Below are 13,077 nucleotides of genomic sequence, written 5' to 3'. Positions count from 1 at the left end.
CATTCATATTAAGTGTGGTTTAGAAGCTACATTAGACTGATCATGCTGGACCTTGAGTCATTCTTTACTTTCTAGTTGTATTCGAGATTATCTGGTTGAAGTGTCAATTCTTTGGTAATGGTACTGCCTCCTTTTAGAATTTTGATGTGCCAAAAAAAATAAATTATATATATATATATACATATATATATATATGTGTGTGTATATATATATATACATATATATATATACACACACATATATATATATGTATATACATATATATACACACACACATATATATATATGTGTGTGTGTGTGTGTATTTTATATGTGTGTATATGCATATATATATATATATTTCTAATCTCATTGAAAAATCACCTTTATTCATGATCTTAGTATGCTCAATTTTTCTGAAGTAATTTTAGGGGGCAGCAGATTTCTCTTGTTTTCCATATGTCATATTCCAACCATCCATTGTATTTTTAAATTATTCTTCATGATGTAAATGTGCACTTTCTTTGTCTAAGCTGGGCTTGACTTGGGTAGTTTAGATTGATTTTGGAACAAAATGAAATATTCTTGGGTCATTCAACAGTTAACAAAAGGAGATTTATTTGTATCATGAGAAATCTTTCAACAAGGATAAGCATTGAGAGGTGATTTAGCTAAACAAAGAAGGCTGAAGTCTTAATTCCCTAGCCATCAGAGCTCATTGTGGATGCTTTGTACTCTTGATGATGAAGAAACAGTGCCCAATAGTTTGAGCCTTTAGTCCCCTAAAACAACCAAATCTCAAGGATTATCTCAGTACATTTAAAGGAAAAAGCAGCCACACAGGGAAGATTTAAAATATTGCTCCTAATACAATGTTGATATATAAATCTTACCTTTTTGACTGCTTGCAAGATTTATTTTTTGATTTGAAGCCCTGGAACTGGGACTACTGGTGAATAAAAATTAGAGCTCTTCTTGGTCAACATTCTTTGGTTTCTATCAGTGGACTGTCTCTATTATTTCTAGGCAACTTACCTATATGTGGTACTGGAAAATGGGACTCAATTTCTTTGAATTGGGCAGGGAGGGGAATTTAGTCAAGTTTTAGTTGTGTTTAGTATTTCATGACCCCATTTGGGGGTTTTCTTGGCAAAGATACTGGAGTGGTTTGCCTTTTCTTTCTCCAGCTCATTTTACAAATAAGGAAACTGAGGCAAACAGAGTGACTGGCCCAGGGTCACCCAGCTAGTAAGTATCTGAGCCACATTTGAACTTAGGAAGATGAGTCTTCCTAATTCCAGGACTGACATTCTATCCATTCACCATAGATGCTAAAACATACAATTTGCAAGAAAAATCACTGTGGCAGAACTTCAAGCTAATTAGCCATTTAGAGACCTGGTCCCATTTAATGAATGGGACCTCAGACCTTCCTCACAACTGGAGATTAACCTCCTTACCCTCCAGTATCTTACTTTTATACTTCTTGCTACCCAGATGTACAAAAAGAACAGATCAAATATATAGTCTAATTGGTGGATAAATCTTGCCCTTGACCTTCTAGGAGGATCTACACAAAATATAGAATCCCATTAGCTGACAGACAGACTTGCAAATTGATCTGAAGAGACCTCTTTTGACCTACCAAGAAGTCCTTCCAAAATGGAGGAGCAGACTCATGGGATTGGGCTGATGAACAGATGTCAAAATATCTGCATGTGCTGCAGCCAGGCAACCATGGTCACTCTTTGGCCAAAGCTCATAGTCATTTCCTCATTGGGCAATAAAAAGCTAATGGTGGAGGGGCAATAGAATGGCTGGGGGACTTTCTGTGTAATTAAGCCACATCTGTCATACTGAACTTAGTCCCCCTGCTCAGCAGAAAGAGAAGAGGGAGGTTTTCTAGTTAGCTTTCGATGATTAAGTAAGCACACTTCTTGGTAAATGACTTTCTGATTATATAATATACAGTTTGAGGCCTTTCATAAAAGATTCTTTATGAAAAAAATCCTTTTAAAAAATAATCTATTCTATTTGATCATTCTTGATTAAATATACAGTGATAAGTAATATGTTAATTGATTAAGTACATGTATATGGATAACATATATTGATTTACTAAATATATATTGATTCATATGGTTAATTTGATTAAGTGTATAGTGATTGTAGATATACTGATATGTTAATAATTACTGCTAATCACCACTATAAAATCACTAGCTGATTAATATAGATTAGAGTAAATAAAGATCCAATCATCTATCTCACCTAATTCTTTAGACTTGCAGATTCTGCTGGTCTGTTTTTGGTTTTCAATTTTATTCTGTCCTTCCTTATTCCATCTCTAAATTTTCTCAATCTGCCTGAATCACTCTATTCTTCAGAAATGACACAGCCTCATTAAGAATTTACCACCATTAATAATCAAGGTCTATGGTAATCTAGTATTTGATAAAATCCCCAAACTCCAGCTTCTGAAATAAGAACTCACTCTTGACAAAAATTTCTGGGAACACTGGAAAATAATATGTCAGAAACTCAGCATAGACCTACATCTCACACCCCCTACCAAAATAAGGTCAAAATAGATGCATGCTTTGGGCATAAAGGATAATACCATAAACAAATTAGGAGAACAAGGGATAATTTACCTTCAGATCTTTGGAGAAGGGAGAAATTTATAACCAAAGAAGAACTAGAGAACATTATGAGAGGCAAAATGGACCACTTTGAATACATTAAATTAAAAAAGTTTTGCACAAATAAAACCAACAAAAATAAGATTAAAAAAGAAGTACAAAGGTGGGAAAAAAATCTTTACAGCCAGTATTTCTGATAAAGGTCTCATTTCTAAAATATATAAAGAACTGTGTTAAATTTATAAGAAATCAAGTCATTCCCCAATTGATAGATGGTCAAAGGATATGAACAGATAATTTTCAGATGACCAAATTGAAGCCATTTATAGTTACATGGAAAAAATGCTCTAAATCACTATTGATAGAGAAATTAAAACAACTCTGAGATACTACTGGACACCTGTCCGATTGGCTACGATGACAGGAAAAGATAATGATGAATGTTGGAGGGGATGTAGGAAAAGTGGGACACTAATACATTGTTGGTGGAGCTGTGAAAGAATCCAACTATTCTGGAGAACAATTTGTCAAAAAGGGCTATCAAACTGTGCATGTCCTTTGACGCAGCAATGCCATTACTGGGTCTGTATCACAAGGAAATCATAAAAGAGGGAAAAGGACCCATATGTGCAAAAATGTTTGTAGAATCTATTTTTATGGTAGTGATGAATTGGAAAAGGAGTGGATGCCCATTAGTTGGGGACCAGCTAAACAAGCTATAGTACATGAATGGAATATTATTGTTCTATAAAAAAGGTGAACAAACTGATTATAGAAAGGTTTGGAAAGATTTACACAAACTGATGCTGAGCAAAACAAACAGAACCAGGAATGTAATTACATAATAATAGCAGGAATATGTGATCAGCTATGAAAGGCTTGGTTCTTCTCAGTGGTTCAGTGATCCAAAGCAATCCCAATAGATTGGATAGAAAATGCCATCTACATCCAGAAAAAGAATTAAGGAGACTGAATGTAAATCAACACATGCTATGTTCACTTCTTTTTTCTCTCCCATGGTTTTTTCCTTTTGCTCTGATTTTTCTCTCCCAATATGATTCATAAAGCAATGTGTATTAAAAATACTACAATTTTTTAAAAAAGATTTTACCATCATCTTTGTTACCTTATTTTTATACAACACATGTGCCAAATCCATGGATCTATAATTAATCACCTATAAATGCACAAGAAATAATATTAGAGACCATACTTTTACATAAGCCATGTTGGACCAGTATGGGAGTTCAACATATTATTATTGATGCAGATCTTATGAAAGTTTGTACATGCTAAATGGTATATAAGAGCAAGCTAGGGAAATAAGTTCTGTCAAAATAATGGTTATTTTGTGCATGACAACATATTTTATCCCTCCTCCTCACCCCAAATACACTGGATTTAACAGTTTCTCTTTTAGGGAGCCTTGGAGAATTCAAAATTTAATAAGGTAACTCTTGCCTGTGGTTTCCTCCCTAAGGCATCTGTGGGACCTTCTGTACCATCTGCCTGTCCTGTCAAGTAGCTAATGACATGAACGAATGCTGTTTGTGTGGAACAAGTGTAGCCATGAGGACCCTCTACCGGACCAGATACCGCATCCCTGTGAGTCAGCTCCTCAGCTGGAAGATGACCCCTGGCAGGCTGCTATACAAATGGACGTTATGTGTTCAATCTTATTAGAAATTGTGCTTTTACCCCAGTACCAGAAACGTAATAGGAACTTAAATAGTAATTGATAAAATTTGATTGAATGGGGGAGATCCTGAATTATTTGCAACTCACTGGCTGCCCAACAATGTTGCCTCACTCTTCAATTCTTGTCTGAATAAAAGAATTAAAATGCACCATGGGGTGGGGAAGAGAAGTAGGGCTGTCTCTTTCTTCTTTATTCTAAACACTGAAATTCCTTTAGGGCAAGGATTCTTAGGTTGTTTTTTGTGGGTTCTTTTGGCAATTTGACCACTTCTCAGTGTCTTTAAATGTATAAAATATATAAGATTCAAAGAAAGCAATCATGTTGTTTTCTAGTTTAAAAACAATCAAGTTCATGGATCTTGAGTTAAGAATCCCTGACTCTAGGACATAACAGAATGCCTTAGGATGTATTTAACAATCCCTGCATTTACTCTTTGCATCCTATTTGTACATATGTGCATTATATTTCAGCTTTTGTAGTAGTCCTACCCAAGGCAATACTGGTACAGGAGTTGTTTGTTCTATAGTAATTGGAATAGAGGGAGAAATGGGGGGAGGGTTAAAAAAGGAAGAAAAAAGCCTACTGGGTGCAAGATGTGCTAAGTGTTTACAAATTGTTTTTCATTTTATCTGAAAAACAGTCCCTATTTTAGAGCTGAGCAAAGTGAGCAAAGATTCAGTGACTTCCCCAGTGTCACTCAGCTTTCTGAAAGGTCTTTCTCACTTCAAGCCCAGCACTTTCCCCCGGGACACCTAGCTGCTTCCTAATTGACACTGTTCATGTACTTGCCCCAAGTCCTTGCTGGGGAAGTGACCGGGGATCTTGGCAGGCAGTATCAGCAGAAGCTGGAAAGCCCTAAGTGTGGCTCCTATGATTTCCTCATTGTCTGCCACCCCTGGACCCGGGTGGCTACAGCTCCTAAAGACCATACACTGAATTATATGGATCTCTATCCATGGGTCAAAATGACAGGTCTTTGAAATATTGGAGTCTTCCTAACACATTGATGAGGAACAACCCTTAGGAATGTTGGAATAACTACCTGATCTTGGAAATGAAATAGTGGAAATCCCAAGAGTAGTTGAGATTCCAATCTTTTTCAAGAAATCCCAGCCGACCAGGCGCTGAGTATGATGTAGTCACCTTCGGAATGTAGCTGCTGGGAGTGATGTGGCCCAGCCTTGGGGATGTATGTGTGTGAAAGGGAGTTGGGCCTGATATCTTTATTTTACTGAGCTATCTTTCAAGGATGTCTGGTTTGTCATCCCAAAGCCTGGGTTGCTATCTTGCACCTGGACCCAAACAATAAACACTTTTTCTTCTTCTTTCCATGAAAGAAGAAAAGGGGGGTGGGAATCATTGTTAGCACCCATTACCAAACTTGTCACAAGTCATGAGAACCCCAAACCCATGATGGCACTTACCCTGCTCTGCTCTTTGTTCTGTACTCCCTAACTCCTCCTCCTCCAAATTTTCCTGCTTGTTCCTTGCTCTTGGCTATCTTCAAGTTTTGGAATTTAGCCTGCTTTAATTGGTGCTACGTTTATAAAACTTTGCTCTTGACTTAAAAATTATCTAAGCTTCCAAATCTTTTGGGGCATCCATGATACCAGTCCTGAACCCCAATATATCTGGGGATCTCCTGCACCCAATAACATGAAGTATTGGAAAAATTAAATATAAAAAGGAAAATTTGTATGAAAAAACAGGAAACATTTACTAAAATCAATGAATTTGATTTTATCAAATTGGATTCATTGTCTGGTTTTGCCTCCCCCCTATATTTTAAAACCATTTAAAAGTCATAAGCTTCAGACACTTGACACTTACTAGCTCTGTATTATTCTGGGCAAGACAATCCTAATTGCATCTAAAAACCAAGCAAACAAAAATAAATAAAAGTCATGAGCTTAATGATTTTGATTCTGATTTCTTTCAACAGGGATCTATTTGTAATGACTTCATAGCGACTGCATTCTGTACTATGTGTTCCCTTTGCCAACTTAAGAGAGATATTAACAGGAGAAAGCAAATGGAAATTTTCTGAATAAGCTAACGGTGAGTCCCCTACACATTTTTAAGAACTTTGGACTTCTTAAATTTGGCATTTTTTAATCAAGAAAACTTAAATCTCTTGTTATCATAATCATAAAGGTTGATTTCTTCAGGGGAAAATAAATTTGGTTTAGTTTAGCACTCCATTTCAGTGGACAAATACAATTAATTAGAATGGTTGATTTCCCAGGAGCCTACTCAGGATTTGGTCAATCTGTTAAAAATCATTTATTAAGCATTTCTAGCATGTAAAAAATCCTTTACCAGGTACCAAAAAGAAATAAAACAAATGCAGTGTTATCTCTGACTTGGGGAGTCAGATTGGAGTGACAACTGCAAAATATCAGTTTGAGTTTGTGATGACTATAGATGAAAGGATTGATGAAAGTAAAAGCCTACTTGGCAAGATTGAGTCTTGAGCTAAATAAGGCAGTCATAATCTAATTGGCTCCCCGAACACCAGAGCCAGTATCTAATATCCCTAAAACATTGTTCTGTGCTGTCTTTTCCTTCCCCACTCAATTTTATATTTTGATAGGTCAAAATCCAGTAGAGGATTTAGACTTAAAGGACTTTAATATGAATGTTGAACTTCCATGAGCCTCAATCTCATTTGTAAAAATAAAAGTATTAGATTAGGTCAATTTAATGGGCAGTGTTGAACAGCTGAATAAGTTATGGTATATGAATGCTATGGAATATGATTGTTCTGTAAGAAACTATCAGCAGGATGATTTCAGAAGGGCCTGGAGAGACTTACAGGAACTGATGCTGAGTGAAATGAGCAGAACCAGGAGAACATTGTACATGGCAACAGCAAGATTGTACAATGATCAATTCTGACACTCATGGCTCTTTTCAACAATGAGATGATTCAGGCCAGTTCCAATAATGGAGAGAGCCATTTCCAACCAGAGAGGAGGGGACTGAATGTGGATCACAACATAGTATTTTCATTTTTTTTGTTGTTTATTTGCATTTTTTTTCCTTTTTAATCTGATTTTTCTAGTGCAGAAGAATAACTGTAGAAATATGTATAGAAGAATTGTACATATTTAACATATAACTGGATTACTTGCTGTCTGGGGAGGAGGTGAGGGAAAAGTAGGGAAAAAATTTGGAACACAAGGTTTTGTGAATGTTGAATTTTATCTTTGCATGTATTTTGAAATTAAAAAGCTATTACTTTTTTTTAAAAAGACTATTAACAACTTATGAAAAAACTTTGTGTTAAGGGGTTAGCACTGGGGCTGAGTCTCAAGAAATACCAATGGGGCGGAAGGACAGCCTTTAAGTCATACAGAGAAGAGGAACGTGGCTGAAACATAGCATGAGAAGTCATATATGATCAGTCTGGAACGATGTTGAGGGAGACAGCTCATGAAAGGCCTGAAATGCCAAATAAAGGTAGTCTGTGTTTTACTTCTGAGGCTACATGCCACTGAGGCAGTTTCTTGGGCTTTGGGCAGATTTTGGCAATGGTGGACAGGAAGAACTAAAGACAGGAGGTCAACTGGGAGGCTATTTCAAAGTGATAAAAGCCAGAACAGTTGGGGTTGGGTATTATTGATGCCAGAAAACCAAAGGGGGAAGGAGGCAATGAATTTTTTTTTTTTTTTTTTTTTTAATGAGCAAGCAGAAATTTGGAAGGAAATACAGAGGAAGGTATAGAAGTTGGAGCTTACAACTTTTAAAAAGGTATAAGTTTTTACATGTAATGGCAAAAATATTTTTAAAAAAATTTTTTTAAAGAGAGAAGGAAATACACAAGTCTTGAAAGTAATGTGTGGATAGTAATGTGTGCAATTTGCTATTTAATTTTTAAAAGTGGTATGAAGTAAGGAATTTCGTTTCATATGCAATCTTGTGTTTATGTTTTGTTGTGTCACAAAAGAAACTAGAGTCAGCAGGAGTATGAGGGCTCATTGGAATAATATGAATTTTTAGAGGACCTAATGATTCCTAAGATTTTAGTATAGAGGAAACTAGTGACTATCTCTCTGACCTAGCTTAAAGTAAGAATCCCCTTAAGTCAATCTTAAATCTTGCTAATTTCTTTGGCCTACTCTCCTGTTCCCCAAACTTTTAAGACTTTAAATGAACAAAATATTGAAAAAGAATCAAAGACATGAGAATTAGAACAAGGTTACATTTTAAAATTAGATTCTAATTCAGCTATTTTTTGTCTTTGCAGATGAAGTTTGTTAACGAAGAAACAACTGAAATCAATTTTAACAAATGAAAAAATTATTTCTTCAGGTATTCCTCTATTTCTTGCTCCTAAATGACTACATGCCAAAAAGATGTTTAATCAAAATGGAGTGCCATGGAAGTGAAGCTCGTCTTATTTTATTTCTAAGACCTCTTCCCAGAAGACTTTAACCGGCAACTTACTGAAATTCTTATAATTCTTGATTTATAACATGTGGCTTGACCTTTTTGAATGTAAAAGAAATAAAGAATATTCAAAGTAAGATTTTCTGCATACATTTTATATTATTCAAGTGATACTAAATTTTTAATACTTTTTATTCATATAACAATAATTTAGTTCTCAGAAATCTTTAGTTTACTGACAATGAATTCTGGTCTATAAATTATAAAAACAAGATTTCGCATCCTTTTGAGGAAATTCTCTAAATGACTTAATGATACACTGATCTCTATCAGTATAGTAGATACTATTGTATCTATGCTACAATCTCTAAATCTCAAATATAGCAGTGGGCTATATATATAGCCCATTTTCGGAGATATAATATTTAAGCATGTAAATATGGAACATGTAGTGATATGTTTTTTTTTAAGTAAAAAATTATTAGGAACACAAGATGTGAAACAATAGAAAAGAACTTTTTTTCTTATATAACTATAGGAAATTGAAGAGAAAAAAATATTTAATAACTAAAACACAAAAAAAATTTTATTTGGCTCATTCCCCTCTTTATTGGAATATCTGAGAGGAAGAAAGCACATATACAACATACCACAAGTAAAGAACTATAACAACTCTTTTTAGTCACAGAGATTTCACTCCATCAATTTAAACAAACACTTTCAAAACAACTGAATTAGTCTCATAGACACCCACCAAACAGGGTACTAAGGATTTAGAAATTTTAAAGTGTTCATTCATACCATCTCCTCTTAAATAATGCTTCTTTAAATAGATTCTGCTGTAAGAGGACACTGAAATGTGAAGGGTCATAACACAGATTCTTTGGAGTTGTAGTGAAATTAATCTGTATAATAAAGGAGACACTATAGAAACCATCAAATTAGTGTTGAGTCACTGAGCCATCTGAGCTTCCATGGCCTGTGCTGTCCACTCTGGTGCTGTCTGACTTATCTTCTCCAAAAGGTTATTCACTTGGAAACAAAGTGATTGAATCTGTTTGTCCCATGTTGGCAAAGCCTCACGAGCTAAAGGAAAAAAGGAAAATCGTAAAAACTTCATTGATCTACAGTACTTCTAAGTAGAAGGATAGGGACAGGGACTAGACTTGTGATTCCCATTGGTTTAAGACAGAGACACAAAGGTCACTGCACAGAATATAGGAACCAGATTATAATGTAAGTGGGAAATGTTTTAACAAATAAATAAAAACAGCACATAGACAAAACTTAATTGTGGTTTTGTAAGTCACTGTGCCTTCAGAGATCCATTTCTATTTGATATCACTGGCCTAGGGGATTTCCTAGGCCCTCCTTCCATCCATGTAGATGGTGCCTGCTTTATAATTTACAGTATGAGGGAGCTGCCATGGTCACCCAGGCAGGACACGCATCCAGATCTTTCTGTCTTCAGGACAGTTTTCTCTCTCTCATTATACCAAGCTGCCTTTGAGTCAAAACAAGACTACAGATTCAAGGTCAGACCTCTCCTACAATTTCTTTCTTCTAACACAAAAGAATAAGTTGTTATGAAACAATCATTAAGAATAGTATAAAAATGTGTCACAAAAGCAAAAAAGCACAAAGATTATTACTATTCTTAGAAAATTACAATAATTATTAGAAAGTCTCACTTATATTGGGTACATGAATTACTGCCATCTATTTAAGATTCTTTTTTCATATGTCCACTTTAACAGTTACTGACTTACATTTTAACAATAACAATAAAATGTTAAATTCTTCTTACTTTCAAAATGAACTATTCCATCAATTTGATCAATAAATCCATTCATTCGCCCTTCTGTAATCATTTGAGATGCAATCTTTTCTGCCTGAAAATCAAAAATTAAAAAATCATAGAATCTCAGAACTGGGAGTTCTACCCACCCCTGACAACAATCCTCTAACACCCCAACAAGAAGTGATTCATCACCCATTCTCTGCTGGGAGATTTCTAACAAGGAGAATCTACAATGTCTTGGGGCAGGCCATTCCCATAATATAAAATTCAATAATGAATTAAGATTAACTTCTCAACAGGTATAATTCAAGACTTCTAAATCTATAATGCAAAGTCTGGGGGGAAAAAAAAAAAAAACTTAAAATGGGATTTTATAGGTTTTTTTTTTTTTTTTAAAGCATTTAAAAATCTCTGTCCTCATTTTCCTAAAGTGAAAAACATTCAAAGGGGAGGGAGTCTATGCACATCAGAGTGGTATGAAAAAAGGCACTCAGAATTCATCCATTGGAGTTTTACTAAATTCCCATATTGTCACAGAATAACAGGAGATTTAGGGAAGATGATTCACCTCTTTTTGGGATTTAGATGAAAAGGGAAGAAAGGAAATAAGCATTTTTTTTTAATGCAAGTATTCATTGTTATTAAATTAACTTAGGAAATTTTGACATTTAATAATGGCTTCATTACATTTGCTCCTCACAACCCTGAATTTAAGTTCTCTAGGTATCTTTTTTTTCCCCCTCCATCCATTTTACAGATCTGGAAATTAAAAGTCAGAGAGTTTTGTGACTTGTCCATGATTACTCATGCTCATGATTAAAGCCTTCTTTGTGTATATGTAAAAAAGAAATAGAAATAAAAAAAATGAGGGGGAAGGTTAATATCTTCAATATTTTCTGGTGCTCCTTCACCCCTAAATTTTGAGATTGTTTTTCTCCTAGACCCATCTTCCAAATCTGAAATTTACACCTGCAAGGCTTCCAAATATTTTTTCCAGTTGGGTTACTTTCTGACCTTGTTTTTCCACTTCAGCTATGTTCTTTCCTCCATTGCATTCTGTTTTTTGGCCAGGCCCATTGAATTTTTCTAAATTCTCTTCATTATCCACCTTGAGAAGTTTTTCCATGATCTTTTAATTCTTCCTTTAATTCCTCTTGAGGTTTCTCTGCTGCATTAAGCTATATTTTTGGTGATGGGGGAAGGAATATGTAAAATTTTCCTTTTATTTTGTTACCCACTTGAGTGCATCTCTATTACTTTGTTCCTCATGCAACTTTTCATATTGTTTTTGTACTTCCAATATTTCCCTCCCTTATTTCTCTTTCTCTGTAATTAAAAAAAAAAAGAAAAAGAAAAAGAAAAAGAAAGTATCTGCTTTTCTTCAGTTTGGTCATTGTCTTTTGGTAAGTTTTAATATTCTTGTAAAATTTTCTGGTAATTTTGTTTTCAGCACTTCTATTGTGATTTTTGAGGTAGAACATTAGGAATCTGGCTTCTTTGCAACCTTTCTCATTCTACTGTCTTCCCAGAAATTTGCAGGCATTTTTATTCTAGCATTTTTTAGAGAGGGCCCTCTACCCTTTGGAATCCTTAGTTTCATCAAGAAACTGCAAGAAATTTTGCAAGAAATAAGAGTTCCTAGAGAAGAAAATTGGGCAGGAGCCAGATTGTCTTGGTGGCCAAAAAGTACAGAATCAAAAATAGGTGATGTGATCAAAATGGGCCAAGCTACAAGGACGGCAGTCTTTTTCGTGGCTTCCAAAGCTTCAGGGTGATTTGATTTCTCTCTCATGCTATGAAGGCCTCCTCATTTTGAGTGTTTTGGCCCAGAATCTTCTTTTAGAAATAAGCATTTCTATTGCACCTACTATTATATTATCTTTTTAAAAATTTTATTTTTTTTATTTACAAACCATATGCATGGGTAAATTTTCAACACTGACCCTTGCAAAACTTTCTGTTCCAAATTTTCCCCTTCTTTCCCCCACCTCCTCTCCTAGCTGGCAGGTAATCAAATACATACTAAATATGTTAAAATGTATGTTAAATCTAACATATGCAAACATATTTATAGTTATCTTGCTGCACAAGAAAAATCAGATCTGGGGGAAAAAAAAAAACCAACCTAAGAAGGAAAACAAAAATGCAAGCAAACAACAACAAAGAGTGAAAATGCTATATTGTGTTCCCCACTTAGTTCCCACGGTCCTCTCTCTGGGTGTAGATGGCTCTCTTTATCACAAGATCATTAGAACTGGTCTGAATCCTCTCATTGTTGAAGAGAGTCACATTCATCAGAACTGATCATCGTAGTCTTGTTATTGCCATGTACAATGATCTCCTGCTTCTACTCACTTCATTCAGCATCAGTTCATATAAATCTCTCCAGGCCTTTCTGAAATCATCCTCCTGATCACTTTTTACAGAAAATAATATTCCACAACATTCATATACCATAACTTATTCAGCCATTTTCCAGCTGATGGGCATACATTGTTTCCAGCTTCTTGCCACTACAAAAAGGGCTGCCACAAACATTTTTGCATGTGTGGGTCCTTTCCCTT

At 35.0% G+C, this 13,077-nt stretch overlaps 2 protein-coding genes across 6 annotated transcripts in view; one reads left to right on the top strand and one right to left on the bottom strand.

The window, feature by feature from the left end:
* Window positions 1–8,849, top strand: part of PLAC8 (placenta associated 8) — a 28,213-nt gene extending 19,364 nt beyond the window's left edge. For 2 of the 3 annotated variants that reach the window (XM_074276115.1, XM_074276117.1), the window contains exons 3-5: window positions 4,102–4,226; window positions 6,263–6,378; window positions 8,570–8,706. In XM_074276115.1, the coding sequence (XP_074132216.1) occupies window positions 4,102–4,226; window positions 6,263–6,367 (230 nt within the window). In that variant the 3' untranslated portion in view covers window positions 6,368–6,378; window positions 8,570–8,706. Of the gene's footprint in view, window positions 1–4,101; window positions 4,227–6,262; window positions 6,379–8,569 lie in introns of all 3 variants that reach the window. The other variant, XM_074276116.1, reaches the window with a different exon arrangement.
* A 447-nt stretch (window positions 8,850–9,296) lies between these two features.
* COPS4 (COP9 signalosome subunit 4) overlaps window positions 9,297–13,077 on the bottom strand; it is a 33,936-nt gene continuing 30,155 nt past the window's right edge. The window contains exons 9-10 of one of the 3 annotated variants that reach the window (XR_012483580.1): window positions 10,520–10,635; window positions 9,297–9,798 (exon numbers count right to left, since the gene is read on the bottom strand). Coding sequence is in view for 2 of the 3 variants with exons in the window: in XM_074276112.1 (XP_074132213.1) it covers window positions 9,665–9,798; window positions 10,520–10,604 (219 nt within the window). In the remaining variant the exon portion in view is untranslated. Of the gene's footprint in view, window positions 9,837–10,489; window positions 10,636–13,077 lie in introns of all 3 variants that reach the window. The other 2 variants (XM_074276112.1, XM_074276113.1) reach the window with 2 other exon arrangements.

Source organism: Sminthopsis crassicaudata, chromosome 6 (assembly GCF_048593235.1).
Source record: "Sminthopsis crassicaudata isolate SCR6 chromosome 6, ASM4859323v1, whole genome shotgun sequence".
Taxonomy (NCBI): Eukaryota; Metazoa; Chordata; class Mammalia; order Dasyuromorphia; family Dasyuridae; genus Sminthopsis; species Sminthopsis crassicaudata.
This window is presented reverse-complemented; position numbering and strand designations above follow the sequence as displayed.